Here is a 15321-nt window from a genome sequence, read left to right as displayed (position 1 = left end):
GATTGCTGCAGAATGAAGGCATCACAGCTGCTGCCAGGATACTGGGCATTAACCTGCATGATCCGCAGCTTATGGTCACACACCACCTGGATGTTGCAGTTCCCGTACTGCGGCACAGTGGTTAGCACCGCAGCCTCATAGCTGCAGTGACCCGGGTTCAATTCTGGGTACTGCCTGTGTGGAGTTTGCAAGTTCTCCCTGTGACTGCGTGGGTTTCCGCCGGGTGCTCTGGTTTCTTCCAACAGCCAAAGACTTACAGGTTGATAGGTGAATTGGCCATTGTAAATTGCCCCTAGTGTAGATAGGTGGTAGGGGAATTGAGGGGATGTGGTAGGAATTTGGGATTAATGTAGGGTTAGTATAAATGGGTGGTTAATGGTCGGCACAGACTCGGTGGGCCGAAGGGCCTGTTTCAGTGCTGCATCTCTAAATCGAAAAATATAAATCTAAATCTTGTACCACGGAGGCCATCTTGGAGCTCAAAGGGCAATTGCAGCACCAAAAAAAAACAGGCTAAAATGAGCCCAATTTCTCACCTGCAGGTTTTGAGCATCACCTTAAATCAGGAGAAAGGGGCAACAAGGTGCAGAGGTTTAGGAAGGGAATTGAAGCTTGGGTCTTTAGCTGCTGAGTATTAAACAAAGACTGCATTATACACAGGTAGTTTATAGCAAGCTTACAGACCCAATAGATTAGAGGATTAAAGTAATAAACAATTTATTGCAACTCTATGAAGGAATTTACAATACAATAAACACGACCAACAGCCAATGTTACAAATGCATGCTCCTACCCGGAAGCCTCACCCACTGGAACTACATATCAGGGAACAGTGGGCATGCTGCCAGTAAAATGAATGGACGAAAGATTGCGGGAATGGTGTATAATTTGCTGATTTGCATTCCCAACAGGCAAGGCCCCCACAGGAAGTATGAATTCTCAATTCATCAAAGCCAGTTGTTTAACACCTACATGTGATGCCATGTCTGAAACCATGTTTAGTAGCTCAAGAGATCTTTCTTGTTTCCATGCTGTTATGATTATTTTTTAAGTAGGCAGTGTGTCTTTAAGACAACAAAGGATCAGTACTGCTTTAAGAACAAGCCAGCCTCAGGAATTACCAAGATGATGCATTTTGGTTGCCATTGGATACAACCATATGGAGAGGGAACCAACCAGCTTCAAAGAATGCATCCTGGCTGCCCTGGATACAGCCACTCAGAGACCAAGGTTAAAATATACAATGTTGCGATTAACTGTTTGAAACTAGCTGAAAAACTGGCCTTTGAGAGACACAGACTGTCTGCCAGCATATACTTGAGGAAATAAGAGAGAGCTCTCCGTCTGTTTAAACCCTATTTATTATATTATCAGAATTCTGAAAAGTCGAGCCAGATTAATTTCTTAAAAGAAAATAACCAATTACTTTAACTGCTGAACTGTAATTGCTGAATTCATCACTGGAAGAAAAAGAGCATCACTTCAACTGCTGAACTAGATTACTAACTGTCCTACTGTTGAAGAACCTTTTTTTCCCCCATCGGACAGCTACGAGGACTTCAAGCAACCTTGGACTGTTCCACATTGGAAGATTCTACTTCAGCAGGAGCGTAAATCTGCAAGGACACTAATTTTTCCATTTTAAATGTTGTTTTTATCTTAGTAGTGTTTAAGAATTTAGTTTTCTCTAATAAACAGTTAATTTGTTGATCTAAAGATACCTGGTTTGGTTTGCCTCATTTGGGGGTTAACAGATGGTTCAATACGGCTGTGGTTTTCTTTAAGTTGGAAAGTTTAAAGTGATATGTTAGGTGATCTGTGGAGGGACAGGACTGAATTGACAGTGCATTTCTCCACTGCAATCAATCACATATTTTGATTGGGAGCTTCTTTCTTGAGCAGTCGGTCGAAACAATGCAAGCGCCCTCAACACTTCACACAGAAATGAAGTGTTAAGTTCAGAGTTCTTTGAACTGGAAGCTGGCTAGCTCAAGCAATAGAAGGAATAGGCTTCTGAACAGATTGGCATGAACCAGGTATCCAAACCAGGTATCTTTAGATCAACAAATTAACTGTTTATTAGAGAAAACTAAATTTCTTCAGGTTTGCACTTGCTGCTGTTCAATATTCAGTGTATTCACACCTAATCTGTACTAATGCTTTGTCTTTCAACACACCATTAACATATTGTTTGCCTTTGCTCCGTGACCTTTTGGTCAGCTATGTGGCCTGGTCCAATCTGCACCTTCTCCTTTGTTATCTCTTGCCCCACCCCCACCTCACTTGTTTATAATCTGTGACTTTTCTAATATTTGTCAGTTCCGAAGAAGGGTCACTGACCCGAAACGTTAACTCTGCTTCTCTTTCCACAGATGCTGCCAGACCTACTGAGTGATTCCAGCATTTCTTGTTTTTGTGGCATGAATTCCAGTTCTAGTTTAATTTCGACTAGTCTGCTTCAGTAGCTAGACTGATGATGACTATTACACAGATGAATGACACTCGAGGAGGGAGAGACAGAAAAAAGAACGTTATTGACGTGAACATTTTCCGCTGCTCTAAAGCGAGAGTGGTGTCTGCGGCCTGGATCATGCTGCCTGTTCTGGCTGAAGACGGGTAGTGATTTCGAGATAGTTAAGTATGTAAAATGCAATTGCATGAAAACCTTGCAACACACAAGAAAGCTCTCCAGATCATACAGTGCTTTTCAGAGACTTTAGAGCTAAATTGTTATTTGGTATATTACAAATCAATTTAAAGGTTGTTAACCTGTGCTTGGTATTGGTTCTGGGGTAGCTTGATGGCAATTGGCAATGTCCAGATCTTGGCTTGTGAGATTCAACTCCTGGAAACAAAAAAACTGCCTTTATTATAGATAATGCAGAGAGTCTCTCATCAGATTATTAATTTTGCAATTTATTATTGAATCTGGTTTTGTATAAAACTTTTTGCTGACAATCTTAAACAGCAGTAAGAGATTGCAAAATAGTAGAACAAAGCAAATAATTGCACTTGGCTACTTTGTGTCATACATTAGAGCTAGCACTGGAACCCAGAGTTACTGAAATCATTTAATTAAGTAACTGCAGCTAGGTTTCTTACCAGTGAACTTTTGGAATCAGTGATAAAGCTGTTTTCAGTTAGTGAAACCCGAGGGCTATTAGTGGGACTTCCATTCTGGAAAGCATATTTCATGATTAATAGAAATATATAAATCACAAGTACTATTCAATAGTTAGTTCTTTCAGCACTGATCACATGATAATGGAAATTGCACAGTTTAAACACATGCACTGATCAGAGTTTTATACAGTAGGTCTTCAAAACAAAAACTTGATTTTTTTTCTTCATATAATAAAGCAGTAGTAATTGAAAAACTACCTCTAGATGGGCACAGACAGTCTTCAGAACGTTAAACGTCACATCCCTTGACCGTAATGATGCAAACAGATGCTGCAAAACAGAGGTCAAAATTAAATTAGTTTTCAGGAAACAATTGCTTTAAATAAAACTGCTTGGAATATGCAATCTGCAACTTCAAACAGATTTTAGTTACATGTTCTAAATAAACAAGGCAAAGATCGAAATATGGTTTGTCAGTGGATATTAATCTCTCCAGTTCTACAGATGAGTTGTCAATTTTGTATCATTGATCATTTTGAGAATTTGAATTCAATTTACATAAAAAAGCTCGCATCAGTAAATATGACCATGAATCTGTCATCGAAGCTCAACTGGTTCATTAGTGATCATTACAGAAGGAAACCTACCGTCCTTATCTGGTCTGGCCTTTATGTGATTACAGTCCCACATCAATGTGGTTGACTCTTAATTGCTAAGTGGCCAGGCAAGCCACTCAGTTGTAACAAACTGCTGACTCCCTACCCAACAGCATTATGGAAGCATCTTCACCACACAGACTACAGCTGTTCAAGAAGATCTACCACCACCTTCTCAGGGCAATAAATGTCAGCCTTGCCAGCAATAACCCACATCCAGAGAATGAATATTTTAAAAAAGGATATTGGTAGTTTCACTTTGATATCAGGCCAGACCCCGACTTCAAATTCAGACTGCGATATTTGTGTGCAGCAAATCTATTTCTCAGTGATGCTACTGTTGTAGTATAAACATACCTTCAAATATTAGAAATGCACAATTGATTCATCTATATCCAAACAGAAAGACTGGTTAATATTTCAGACTGCTCTTTTCATCAGAACTGGGAAGCATTTAGCTGTCTTTCTTTTCAGATGCAGATGGTTTTTAAATTCAGATTTCTAGCATTTGCAGATTCTTTTAAAAATCTCTTAAATCAACAGACTTCTGAGCTGGGAGAACTGATCAAAAGAAATACATCTCCCTAACTTTATATAAAGAATAACATTTAATGTTTCACAAATCAGATTCTATGGCGCGCTCGGAAATATTTTGCAAACTTTACTCTTGTTACACCCTCCACTCAAAAAGTATGAAATGAATGGAATCTGAGAAATGAAACTTGCCTTCTCTCCTTCTGTGGTCTTGATACACAGGGCATTGGGGACAAGAAGGGCTGTGTTCTGTTTCTTCAACAAACTCACTGCTGTGACAGGTACAACAAGCTGAATGTAGAGACAGAGGGAAAAGTTAAATTATCTTTATTCTGCAACTTTATGCCATTCCCCATCAGATGTAATTCTTCTTTAGCACAACATCTCACTTCCATGTAGCCTTCCTTCAAATGAAGGGTGAAGGAATGGGATCAGATTACCTCACTTATTAATTCAAAAGGTGATGAAGTAGAAACTTCCCCTTCTCCCAAAGAAGTTGAATGCTTTTGCCCCATGAGGTATCTCACTTAAAGCCTAACTAAGAATAGGGGATTGTATTACACAAATAGATATCAGATCCAACTATCGCCATGACCAAGATAATTGTTCCATCAATGTGACCATAATTTATTTCAGGGTACTAAACTTGAGGTTTTTAAAAACAGACATACCTTGGTTTCTTTTAAAATGCTGCTGTAGAAACAGATATAGCTTTCTGACACATACATTTTGCCATAGTATGGGACTTCCTTGTGCAAGGCACATTTGAAACCTATAAGGAAATACAGCCTAGTTACAAAACTAAATCAGATAAAGACCTTCCGAAATTTAAAGTGCAAAGATCATAGGTGTTACAACCAAATCTAAGAACGTTAGCTTTAATTTCATCTCAACGTTAATGAAGTGCATGCTTGTACAATACAAATGCAAGCAGCTCAGAGGAAAACCTTTCCATTCTTCATTATTAATAATTTTTACAAAGCTAGGATATGGATAGTACAGAACATTAACAATAGCATGTAGACACATATTAGCCTTGGAAACCCCAGCCCCTATTTACCTCGAAATAGAAACTTACTGTCAATCACATTCTCATTAATGTCTTTAAACTGTTTGTGAAACGTAGCATTTGACTTGGCAATCTAAGAAAAAAAAAACATGTTTGTAAAAACACAATCCTAGTTAGATTGGAAACATTTTTATTTGAGATCCCCCAGAGGCAGATGTTTAGAAGTACTCTACATAACTATTGTTAAATTGTGGATAAAGGAGTGTGTTTAAATTAGTCGGCCTTCAATTTGGTGTTGAAACTGTAATCTGGGTGGACAGGGGAAGAAATTGGGGTTTGCACAATGCCCTTTTCCCTATTTCTGCCAGTTACAATTTTCATGGCATTTAGGAATAGCAATATAATATTTCATCCCACATTTGGGCAGATGTTTATTATGAGGCCAATCAAATTATAAATACGATGTATTTTTCTCCACTTATGCCCTAGCTATGCTCGATATAGGGGATGCAAAGCAATCAACTGCTGTATGGAAATTAGCCTGTTTTAAGTTGGGCAATTGATCATGTGGTTCAGCCACAGACTTACACCATGACAAGATACCTCAGCAGGTTCCTAACACCTTCCTGAGGTGGATGCCCCAGTTGCACGGAAAAAGGTGCTGACACCAATCTCAAACATGTAAATGCCTTTCATCCCATGAATGTGGGACACGACCACAGCACATCCGTGGAGCAGGCAGAAGTTCCAGCCCCAAACGGCCTTCCGTTTCTGCCCCTTGAATTTAACATGGTAAACTGCAAAATGTTCTCAAAAGATTTTTCCGTTGACCAAGTTGAAACAATGTTTAACACTTGGGATGTGGAATTGGAATTGGACTCGCTAACAGAAATTAAAGATCTTTGTGTAACTCCTCAGATACTGCATCATATTCTATGAGTGACAGATACAATGGAATGAAATGGTCACCTTCTGTGCTGTATGATTCTATGATCAGCAGAGTGAAAGTAAGTAAAGCTAGCATATGAAGAAAACTACAGATACAAAGACGCAGCAACAATTTAATAATTAATGTATGCATTATTTGTCCCATTCTAACTGGAATCTTAGGTCTGCTGAAAATTGCCAATCACCCAGAAGGGCATTTAACTTCGTTAACAGAGGTGGATATGCCTGCAGCTGTTAGAGGAAAGTCTATTTTTGACTATAAGTAACCAAGGGCTTTTTCTATCCTTCTCTGCAGTTGTCTCTCCCTATATCTGTGACAATTCTCTGGTGTCTCATTCATTCAGTTCCATTATTTCACAGAAGTGCACTGCGTAATAGTATGGAACATGGTTTAACAGGAAAAAGTTCCTACCGAAACAGAGGAGGATTGCTTTCTTCTAATGTTTGGCTCATCTTCATTTTTTAAACCAGGTAAATCAGAAGCCTGTGATCTGAATAAAGCAACAATTACATCACATCAGAAGACAGTCTTCATTTCCATTACAGTTAAATTCAACATCCCCACTTTGCTGGCGCCAACTAAGTTTAAAGGAAGCGTGGATTAGAGACAGGATTAGGAATCTGTAACCCTAATCCTCTGATCTGGGTTCCTTTTCAGATTGGTCAGTGCTGAGAACATAGAAATTACCCACTAGCATCAGTTTAATTTCTATATGGAGATTTGTACGGCAGAGTCATCTGGAACATTTAAATCTACCAGTGGGCTATCGGCCAACTTCATTGGACAACTTGTGTAAAAATCAGAAAGAATATTACTGTTAATTAGTCTTTATCCAAGTCTTTATTCCTCAGATTTCAGACATTGAATATTTTCCTCTCATTGCAGCACTGCATAAATGGTGCTTTTCCATGAAAAATAAAATTCGTAACAGTCACATATTAGTGCTTTTCTCAGATGTATACTGAAGACCAGTTTGGTGGCTTTATTCCATTTTGTAATGTTCAGAATTAAAAGACTTTTGCTGCCATGAGGGATTTTTGCCTTCAACTTAGTTTCTGGACAGTTCCATTCTGAAATCTTCGTTCCAATCAAATCATAAAGTCGTACAGCACAGCACAGAATGAGGCCATTTGGCCCATTGTGCCTGTGCTGGTTCTGTAAAGCGATGTTCAATTGGTCCCACTCTGCTGTTCTTTCCCCAAAGCATGGCAAATTTCTTCTTTTAAAGTATATATTCAAACCCCTTTGCAAAGTTACTACTGATCCGCTTCTACCACCCCTTTGGACAGTGCATTACAGATCATAACTTGTTGCCATGTTGGCTCTAGTGCACTCTATTATATGCATTTGCAATATAATTTTTCCAACTAATCTGCAAAACGTAGGAAATACATATTTATGCTGAAGGAATTCAGTTAAAAGCATTAAAAACATATTGCTGGCAATAAAATCTTATATTTCTTACAAAAGTTCATAAAATGTGCAAGATAAGCAATATTCAACTTGCAATGTTCTTAAAATATACACAGAAACACTTGAAATCTTGCACGTCACCTTGTGAGTTGGGATGCTCCCTCTCCCTGCTGAATCTCAGGCAATATAGAATCGGTTTCCAAGCTGGATTCCTTTGCTTGCAGCTTCTTCTTGCTCTTTTTCTGTTTTTCAGCCATTGGTCCAATCTCATTAGGACAATTACTGTAAAATGAGAAAGCCACAAATCAATAAAGACAGAGGCAACCGTCTCCAGAGATACCAGCATTACCCTCAGTCTGTGGCAGCTTTGTAAAACAAATATTCAAGAAATGAACAAGAGCAATTAGTTGGGTACATGCTGGTGCAATATTGTAGTAATTTTGATCTTTTCCTTCACTGTTCCATGGGTCCTTTCCTAGAGTCATCATAAAGTTTTCTCATTAGCATTCCCTAAACTTCAGTGGAATGGAAATACAATCATTGGGCCGGGTTTTGCGGGGGGCAGGGATTTGACTGCAAACTAACAGTGTTCGCCGTCATTATTCCTCTGAAACTGACCGTAACATCAGGATGTTGGATATGTACAGATTAGCACAGAGATCCTGAAGTTGTGGTCCATTACTCAGGGCTCAGAGCAGGCTGCGCTGTGGCCCCCAGCAGAACAGCCAATCATTGAAATCAGCGAGAACTTCAACTTACCCACCACCACATTGCTGTTGGAAACCCCATGAAAAGTTAACTTTGTTCAATCAGTTGTAACTGGGTTTCTAATGGTAACATGAAGAATAAAATTTGATGAATGGAACTGATCCTGAAAAAAGAGTAATTTTATTTTCATGGAGCGCTGTTAATTGATCAGTAGATTTTTTTTTTAAGCTAACGTTTAAAAACAAAGTTTCAGAATATTTTAGCGTCCACCTTCACCCCATGTCCCAATCTTCATTCTTTTCTCCATGTAAAATGTGCAACAAAATCCACAATTCATTGATTCTACTTCCTAAATACATACAACTATTCCGTTCAAACTAAAAAAGGAAATGGAACCATTGGTCAAACACAAAGTGAAATTTTAAAAAGTGGTTTCACATGAACAAACCCACTTACTGAACAAAAAAAAAATGTTCACATTAGGGGTGTTTTGCTCAAACGCCTTAGAGCGCTTTATAAAGTTCCTACACTACAACTGTAACGCCACTTCAAAAAGTTGTCATACAGGCCCCCACCTGCCAAGAATGAGGCACACATTATTTCGCCACATGAACATTAAAACTTAAAATTGCTGCTGGGAAGAAAAGAGGGCCCATCACAAGGAATTGCCAGGCCCCTCACCAGAAAGGCCTTTTTTGCATACTGGCAGACAGTGTTGGAAGAGAAGAACCAGGCCCTGCTTCTCCAATGCACAGAAGACCTGGTCAGGCCAGTTTAGTCACATGACTAACTGGCTGTTTATTTTTTATTTTTATTTATTTAGAGATACAGCACTGAAACAGGCCCTTCGGCCCACCGAGTCTGTGCTGACCATCAACCACCCATTTATACTAATCCTACATGAATCCCATATTCCTACCACATCCCCACCTTCCCTATATTCCCCTACCTATACTAGGGGCAATTTATAATGGCCAATTTACCTATCAACCTGTAAGTCTTTGGTTGTGGGACGAAACCGGAGCACCCGGCAAAAACCCACGCAGTCACGGGGAGAACTTGCAAACTCTGCACAGGCAGTACCCAGAATTGAACCTGGGTCGCCGGAGCTGTGAGGCTGCGGTGCCAACCACTGCGCCACCCCTTTTTGCCCCTGTTTGAATTTGAACTTGCCTCAGTGGCAGTACCACTGTGGAAATAGCCAGATTTTGCGGTCAGTGGCAAAGCAAGGGTGTTCGCCACTGACTTCGAAGTAAATCTTGCTGAGCACCCTAGCGATCTCTCTGGTAAGAATTTCACCTCCATTACTGTGCAGTGGTACTGCAACTGATTGCAACATTCTTCACTGGGCACTGCCAGTGTGGAGCTGGAGTGATGTCATCAGACTGTCCAAGCAGCCAATCACATTAAAAGGATTTTTAAAGAGTTTTAAAAGGGAAAGCGCTTCGCTCCTGGACTGAAAAGACCTCTCTCCTGTCTGCTCTTATCTTGCTCTCACCAGCTTCGGAAACTATTGAAGACACACAAACCCCAAGAGAGAAAAGTCTCCTACAGTGAACAAAGTTTAAGAAGAATACTGGGCCCCAACAAAAAGCAAGACTACTTACAAAAGGACTACAGTGAGCTCGAAGCACAGTAAACAAGAAACTCTTCTGACATTGCCTCAAATCTCTCCATTTTATTTTTCTTCCGCTCTTTTTTGTCTCTATTTGCATGTGCGTATCGGGTATGCATGCTAGTGTGGGGTGCGGCATGTTTCCATAGGCGTTAACCGAATTAGAGTTCAAGTTTCTTAAATTTCACTTTTCTTCTTTAAACCTAGAGAAGACGGTTTCTGCTCATCTCTTTGCCTTATAATTGGAAAGCGGTGAACAAGGATTCACGAAGGGGGAGCCCAAAACACAGTGCTTAAAAATTAAACTCTGTTACAATAAGACAAGGTGAAGACTGTAAAAGACCCGTAGACACCTTTCTCAACTGGTCGTAACAAAGTACATATTGACTGTGAATCACTTGGGGCATCCTGAGGTTGTGAAAGATGCTATGTAAATATAAGTTCTTTTCACTTTAGAAGAGCAGGAAGGTAGGTATGAGGAAGATCTTGAGTTGAAGGCTGGATACATGGGTCAGGTGGGGGGCAGACTTTAAACAAGGTCAAATTCATAAGAGGCTCATGAAGGAAGAGTCTTATCAAGGCCAAGTGGTTTTGGGAGGCAGTTGCAGAAGGCAGAGAGGGGATGTATTAACTGAACAATCAGTCTGTGAGGTAGAGTAGTGGATGAAACAGAAGATCCTGCTCGAGATATTTAGCTGGAAAAGATGGCTCATGGTTAAAAAAAAAAGGGGGTTGTATCCTTTCGATTTAATCCATAAGGTCCCAAACCCGAGTTCATATCAGAAATGTATAGGAGCCTAGGTCAAATAATCATCGCACTCAATTTCATAGACAGGTCGTCCTTATGAAGAGGCATTTAGAACAAAGGCAGCATCATAAAGAAAAAGACACAGTTCTGCCCTCCTGAACGTCATTTATCATTCTGATCATCTCACTACTCCCAACTATGGTTGTCCAAGAATTGGAAACATTAAAAAAGTAAAACATCAATCTCTATTCCTCTCAATCAGGTAAAGCCGACCAAGCACACTTAAATTGCCCGGGAAATAGTTAGAAAAGGCTATTGTATCAGTTCTTTCTCATATCTACAGACTTCAAATTGTAAAGAATTTTAGCCTGCTGTACCAACTTGATGAATGTTTCAAAATTGAGCTCTGCACCAACTGCTATTAGAGTTATACTGCTCATTGTGTACATACTGCTCATATGTTAACAGGAATGTAAAGCAGGTTTTGTTTTGAAGAATGTATTTGACTACAGCAGTTAGGAGGGTAATGCTATTCCCTGAAAGTTCTATAAACTAATCTGATGTTTTCATACAAATTGTACTCATGTAGCCATTTTTAACTGAATATTTTTTTAAAAGGATGCACCGACATGTTAAAACGTTACAGATTTGAATCAAACATTACACACATTAACCAAGAGTTAACCGCCTCCTGATAAAGATTGTTCAAATAGATGAGGATTTGAAGAGTGCTATTGGAATTCATCCTTCACTGTTTGTGGCAGATGCCAATACGCAGTATATTTTCCTTAAATTGCCAGATGCCAACCTGTGATCTCAACCACCAGCATCACACGTGGGATGAATGGAATCTGCGCAAAGTACTAGGAGGGGGATTACAATGGTTGGAGGACCGTGAAACCCCTCTTTGAGTCTCCAGTTCACTGGTGGGAAGCGATTAAGGAGAACATCAAGAGGTTCTTCATCCACAAAGGTGTTCAGAAGGCGAGAGAGAGACAGAGGGAACTGTCCCGACTCCAGAAAATTATGCAAAATCTACTCCGGTTGCAGTCAATGGGGGTCGAGGTCAAGGAGGACCTCCAAGAGGTGAAGAGCCAGCAGGCCTCGCTCTTTGCCAAGGAGGCCTCCAAGATCATCTTCCGGTCCAGAGTCCGCTCCATCGAGCAGGATGAGACGTGCTCGCGTTACTTCTTCCAAAAGGTACACAGAGAGAGCTCTGTTATCAGCAGCCTGAAGGAAGAAGATGGCTCGGTAACGTCTTCGCAGTCCGACATACTAAGGATCAGCAAATCCTTTTATGCTGGGCTGTATGACGCGAAGCCCACAGACAGCAGAGCCTCCCAGTCCTTCCTGTCATCTATCACAGAGGTCTTAGATGACAGCAGGAGGGAGGGACTGGACAAGCCGCTAACTCTGGACGAGCTGACAAAGGCCGTCGAGTCTTTCGAGGCGAGTAAAACTCCCGGGAGCGACGGCTTACCGGTCGAGTTGTACTCGGCCCTGTGGGACTGGGTCGGCCCGGACCTGCTGGAAGTATACGAGAGTATGCTCCTGGCCGGTAGCATGTCAGAATCCATGAGAAAAGGCATCATCACCCTCATTTACAAGCAGAAGGGGGAGAGGGTAGAAATCAGAAATTGGCGGCCCATCTCACTGCTTAATGTTGATTACAAGATTCTGTCCAAAGTCATAGCCAGTCGGGTCAAGTCTGCTCTGGAGCTGGTGATTCACCCCGATCAGACCTGTACTGTACCCGGCAGGAAGATCTCTGATAGCCTCACGCTACTCAGGGATACGATCGCCTACGTACGGGACAGGAGGGTGGACACCTGCCTCATCAGCCTGGACCAGGAGAAGGCTTTTGACAGGATATCGCACACCTACATGATGGACGTGCTTTCCAAAATGGGGTTTGGGGAGGGAATCTGCAATTGGATCCAACTGCTCTACACAAACATCAGTAGCGCAGTGTCAATCAACGGGTGAGAATCTGAAAGTTTCCCGATCAAATCTGGAGTCAGACAGGGCTGTCCTCTGTCCCCGGTCTTGTTTGTTTGCTGTATTGAACCCTTTGCTGAGTCTATTAGGAAGGATGCGAGCATAAGAGGGGTGACAATCCCAGGCAGCGGAGGCACTCAGGTCAAAACCTCCCTGTACATGGATGACGTCGCCGTCTTCTGCTCGGATCCGCTGTCAGTGCGCAGACTGATGAGCATCTGCGACCAGTTCGAACTGGCCTCGGGAGCCAAAGTTAACCACGGCAAGAGCGAGTCCATGTTCTTTGGGAACTGGGCTGACCGATCCTTTGTCCCCTTCACCGTCAGGTCAGATTACCTGAAGGTGCTGGGGATATGGTTCGGAAGGGCCGGGGCGTGCACCAAAACATGGGAGGAGCGAGTAGCCAAGGTACGACAAAAGTTGGGCATGTGGGGGCAGCGGTCTCTCTCCATTGTGGGTAAGAACCTGGTCATCAGGTGCAAGGCGCTCACGTTGTTGCTCTACGTGGCGCAGGTCTGGCCCATACCCCACTCCTGCGCCGTGGCAGTCACCCGAGCCATTTTCCGCTTCGTCTGGGGATCTAAAATGGACCGGGTCCGGAGGGACACGATGTTCAAATCTCTGGACAAGGGCGGGAAAAATGTACCCAACGTGGCCCTCATCCTGATGACCACCTTCGTGTGCGGCTGCATCAAGCTATGTGTCGATCCCCAGTACGCAAACTCCAAGTGTCACTACGTGCTGAGGTTCTATCTGTCCCCGGTGTTGCGAAGGATGGGCCTGGTCACATTGCCGCGGAACGCTCCGTGCAGTTGGGCGGCGCCGTACCACCTATCCTTCGTGGAGCAGTTTCTGCGGAAAAACACCTTTGACCACCGGTCCATCAGGCAGTGGTCTGCATGGAATGTCCTCAAGGCCCTACGGGAAAAGGAAACGGTGGATCCTGTCGGATGGTTCCCCGAGCAGACCATCAAAGTCATTTGGCGGAATGCCTCATCACCAGAACTTTCAAACAAGCACCAAGACGTAGCTTGGCTGGTGGTGAGAAGGGCCCTCCCCGTCAGATCCTTCATGCACACCCGAAGTCTCGCCCCCTCCGCACAGTGCCCCCGCGTTGGCTGTGGTGGGGAAGAGACGGTCGCCCACCTCCTCCTGGAATGTGCCTTTGCAAAGCAGGTGTGGAAAGAGATGCAGTGGTTTTTGTCAAGGTTCATCCCAAGCAGCTCTGTAACACAGGAGTCTGTGCTCTACGGGCTGTTCCCAGGGACGCACACCGAGACAAACATCAACTGCTGCTGGAGGGCTATCAATTCGGTGAAAGACGCCCTTTGGTCTGCCCGAAACTTGCTGGTCTTCCAGCGCAAAGAGTTGTCCACCACCGAATGTTGCAGACTGGCACATTCCAAGGTCCAGGACTACGTGCTGAGGGACGCACTAAAGCTTGGGGCAGCCGCAGCAAAGGCTCAATGGGGAAAGACCACAGTGTAAGGTTCCCCCACCAAGCTGGACTGAGGGGCTGGAACCATGGGAAGCCCCTCGAACTGTATCGTTAATATTCTCAATTGCTGTAAATGTAAAACTGTAATTGACATGACAATTGTGAAACGGAAGGGTTGGGAAGAAACTCATGACATTATTGAAAGAAACTGATCTCTTTGGCAATGTTTGTATTTTTTCGTGCTGTTTGGAAACTGGTTGGCAATGTAATTTTTACAGATTTTTATGAATAAAGTATATTTTGGAAATAAAAAAAAAACGGGAACCAATGACATGTGTCGTGTTCTGGTCGGGTCGGGTCACTCTTCCAGGTCCGGCATTTGGGCTCGGGTTGAGCACACAATCACCAACTCCAGTACATTGCTCCAATCTTAAAATGTACTTTTTAAAACAACCTTTCAAATCCAATTACAGTTTTTGTTGCTTATCTGCACAAGCTTAAAAAGTGAAAAACGGAAGCTAGGTTAACTGAACATTCCAGTGGTCGGGTCGGGTGCGAGAAAAAAGGAAAGGACTCGGGCTGGGTCGGATGTGGTTCTGTCGGGCTCAGGTCAGGTTTCATTTGCAGACTCGAGCCGGCCTTTACTTGCACATATACTTCGAGCAGGTGCCACCGGTCGGCAGTCAGGAACAGGAATCCTGGCTGATTCCCCCTCCCCCAACCAACCTGGGACACTATAATCAACTAGAGGACCCCTACTGCTGACCCAGCTGAGGAACTAAAACAGCGCAGAGAACGGGACCTACATCCTTCCTAGTCTGCAGGTTAAAATTGCTGAGCCATCATGGGAATGAAAGTGGATAGTATTAGTAACCATTTTTTTAACAAAACAAATCACTGGGAAGCAGTCCAGTTTAGATTGTTTCTAATTACTAAGCATAACCAAACATTTAACATGCAACATATTTTATTGACTGCAATTATCTGGTTTACATTAGCAATGTGGGGAAAATTATTTTACTTACATTATCGGGAAGAGAGTTACAATCCCATTAAATACATCTGTAACAATAAACATCGATACTGCTAGAACTCAACAGCACTTTGTGAACTGCCATACATCTCAAAAT

General features: G+C 42.3%; 1 protein-coding gene across 5 annotated transcripts in view; it reads right to left on the bottom strand.

Annotated features, from left to right (window-relative positions):
• LOC137351652 (GRAM domain-containing protein 2B-like) overlaps positions 1–15321 on the bottom strand; it is a 103955-nt gene that overhangs the window by 18352 nt on the left and 70282 nt on the right. For 4 of the 5 annotated variants that reach the window (XM_068016316.1, XM_068016315.1, XM_068016319.1 and 1 more), the window contains exons 2-9: positions 7826–7966; positions 6683–6761; positions 5392–5455; positions 4985–5085; positions 4506–4604; positions 3382–3453; positions 3103–3177; positions 2770–2845 (exon numbers count right to left, since the gene is read on the bottom strand). In XM_068016316.1, the coding sequence (XP_067872417.1) occupies positions 2770–2845; positions 3103–3177; positions 3382–3453; positions 4506–4604; positions 4985–5085; positions 5392–5455; positions 6683–6761; positions 7826–7966 (707 nt within the window). The remainder of the gene's footprint in view (positions 1–2769; positions 2846–3102; positions 3178–3381; positions 3454–4505; positions 4605–4984; positions 5086–5391; positions 5456–6682; positions 6762–7825; positions 7967–15321) is intronic. The other variant, XM_068016317.1, reaches the window with a different exon arrangement.

The sequence above is a fragment of the Heterodontus francisci genome, chromosome 36 (genome assembly GCF_036365525.1).
Source record: "Heterodontus francisci isolate sHetFra1 chromosome 36, sHetFra1.hap1, whole genome shotgun sequence".
NCBI lineage: Eukaryota > Metazoa > Chordata > Chondrichthyes > Heterodontiformes > Heterodontidae > Heterodontus > Heterodontus francisci.
The sequence above is the reverse complement of the archived record's forward strand: the minus strand, read 5'-3'. Positions and strand labels throughout refer to the sequence as shown.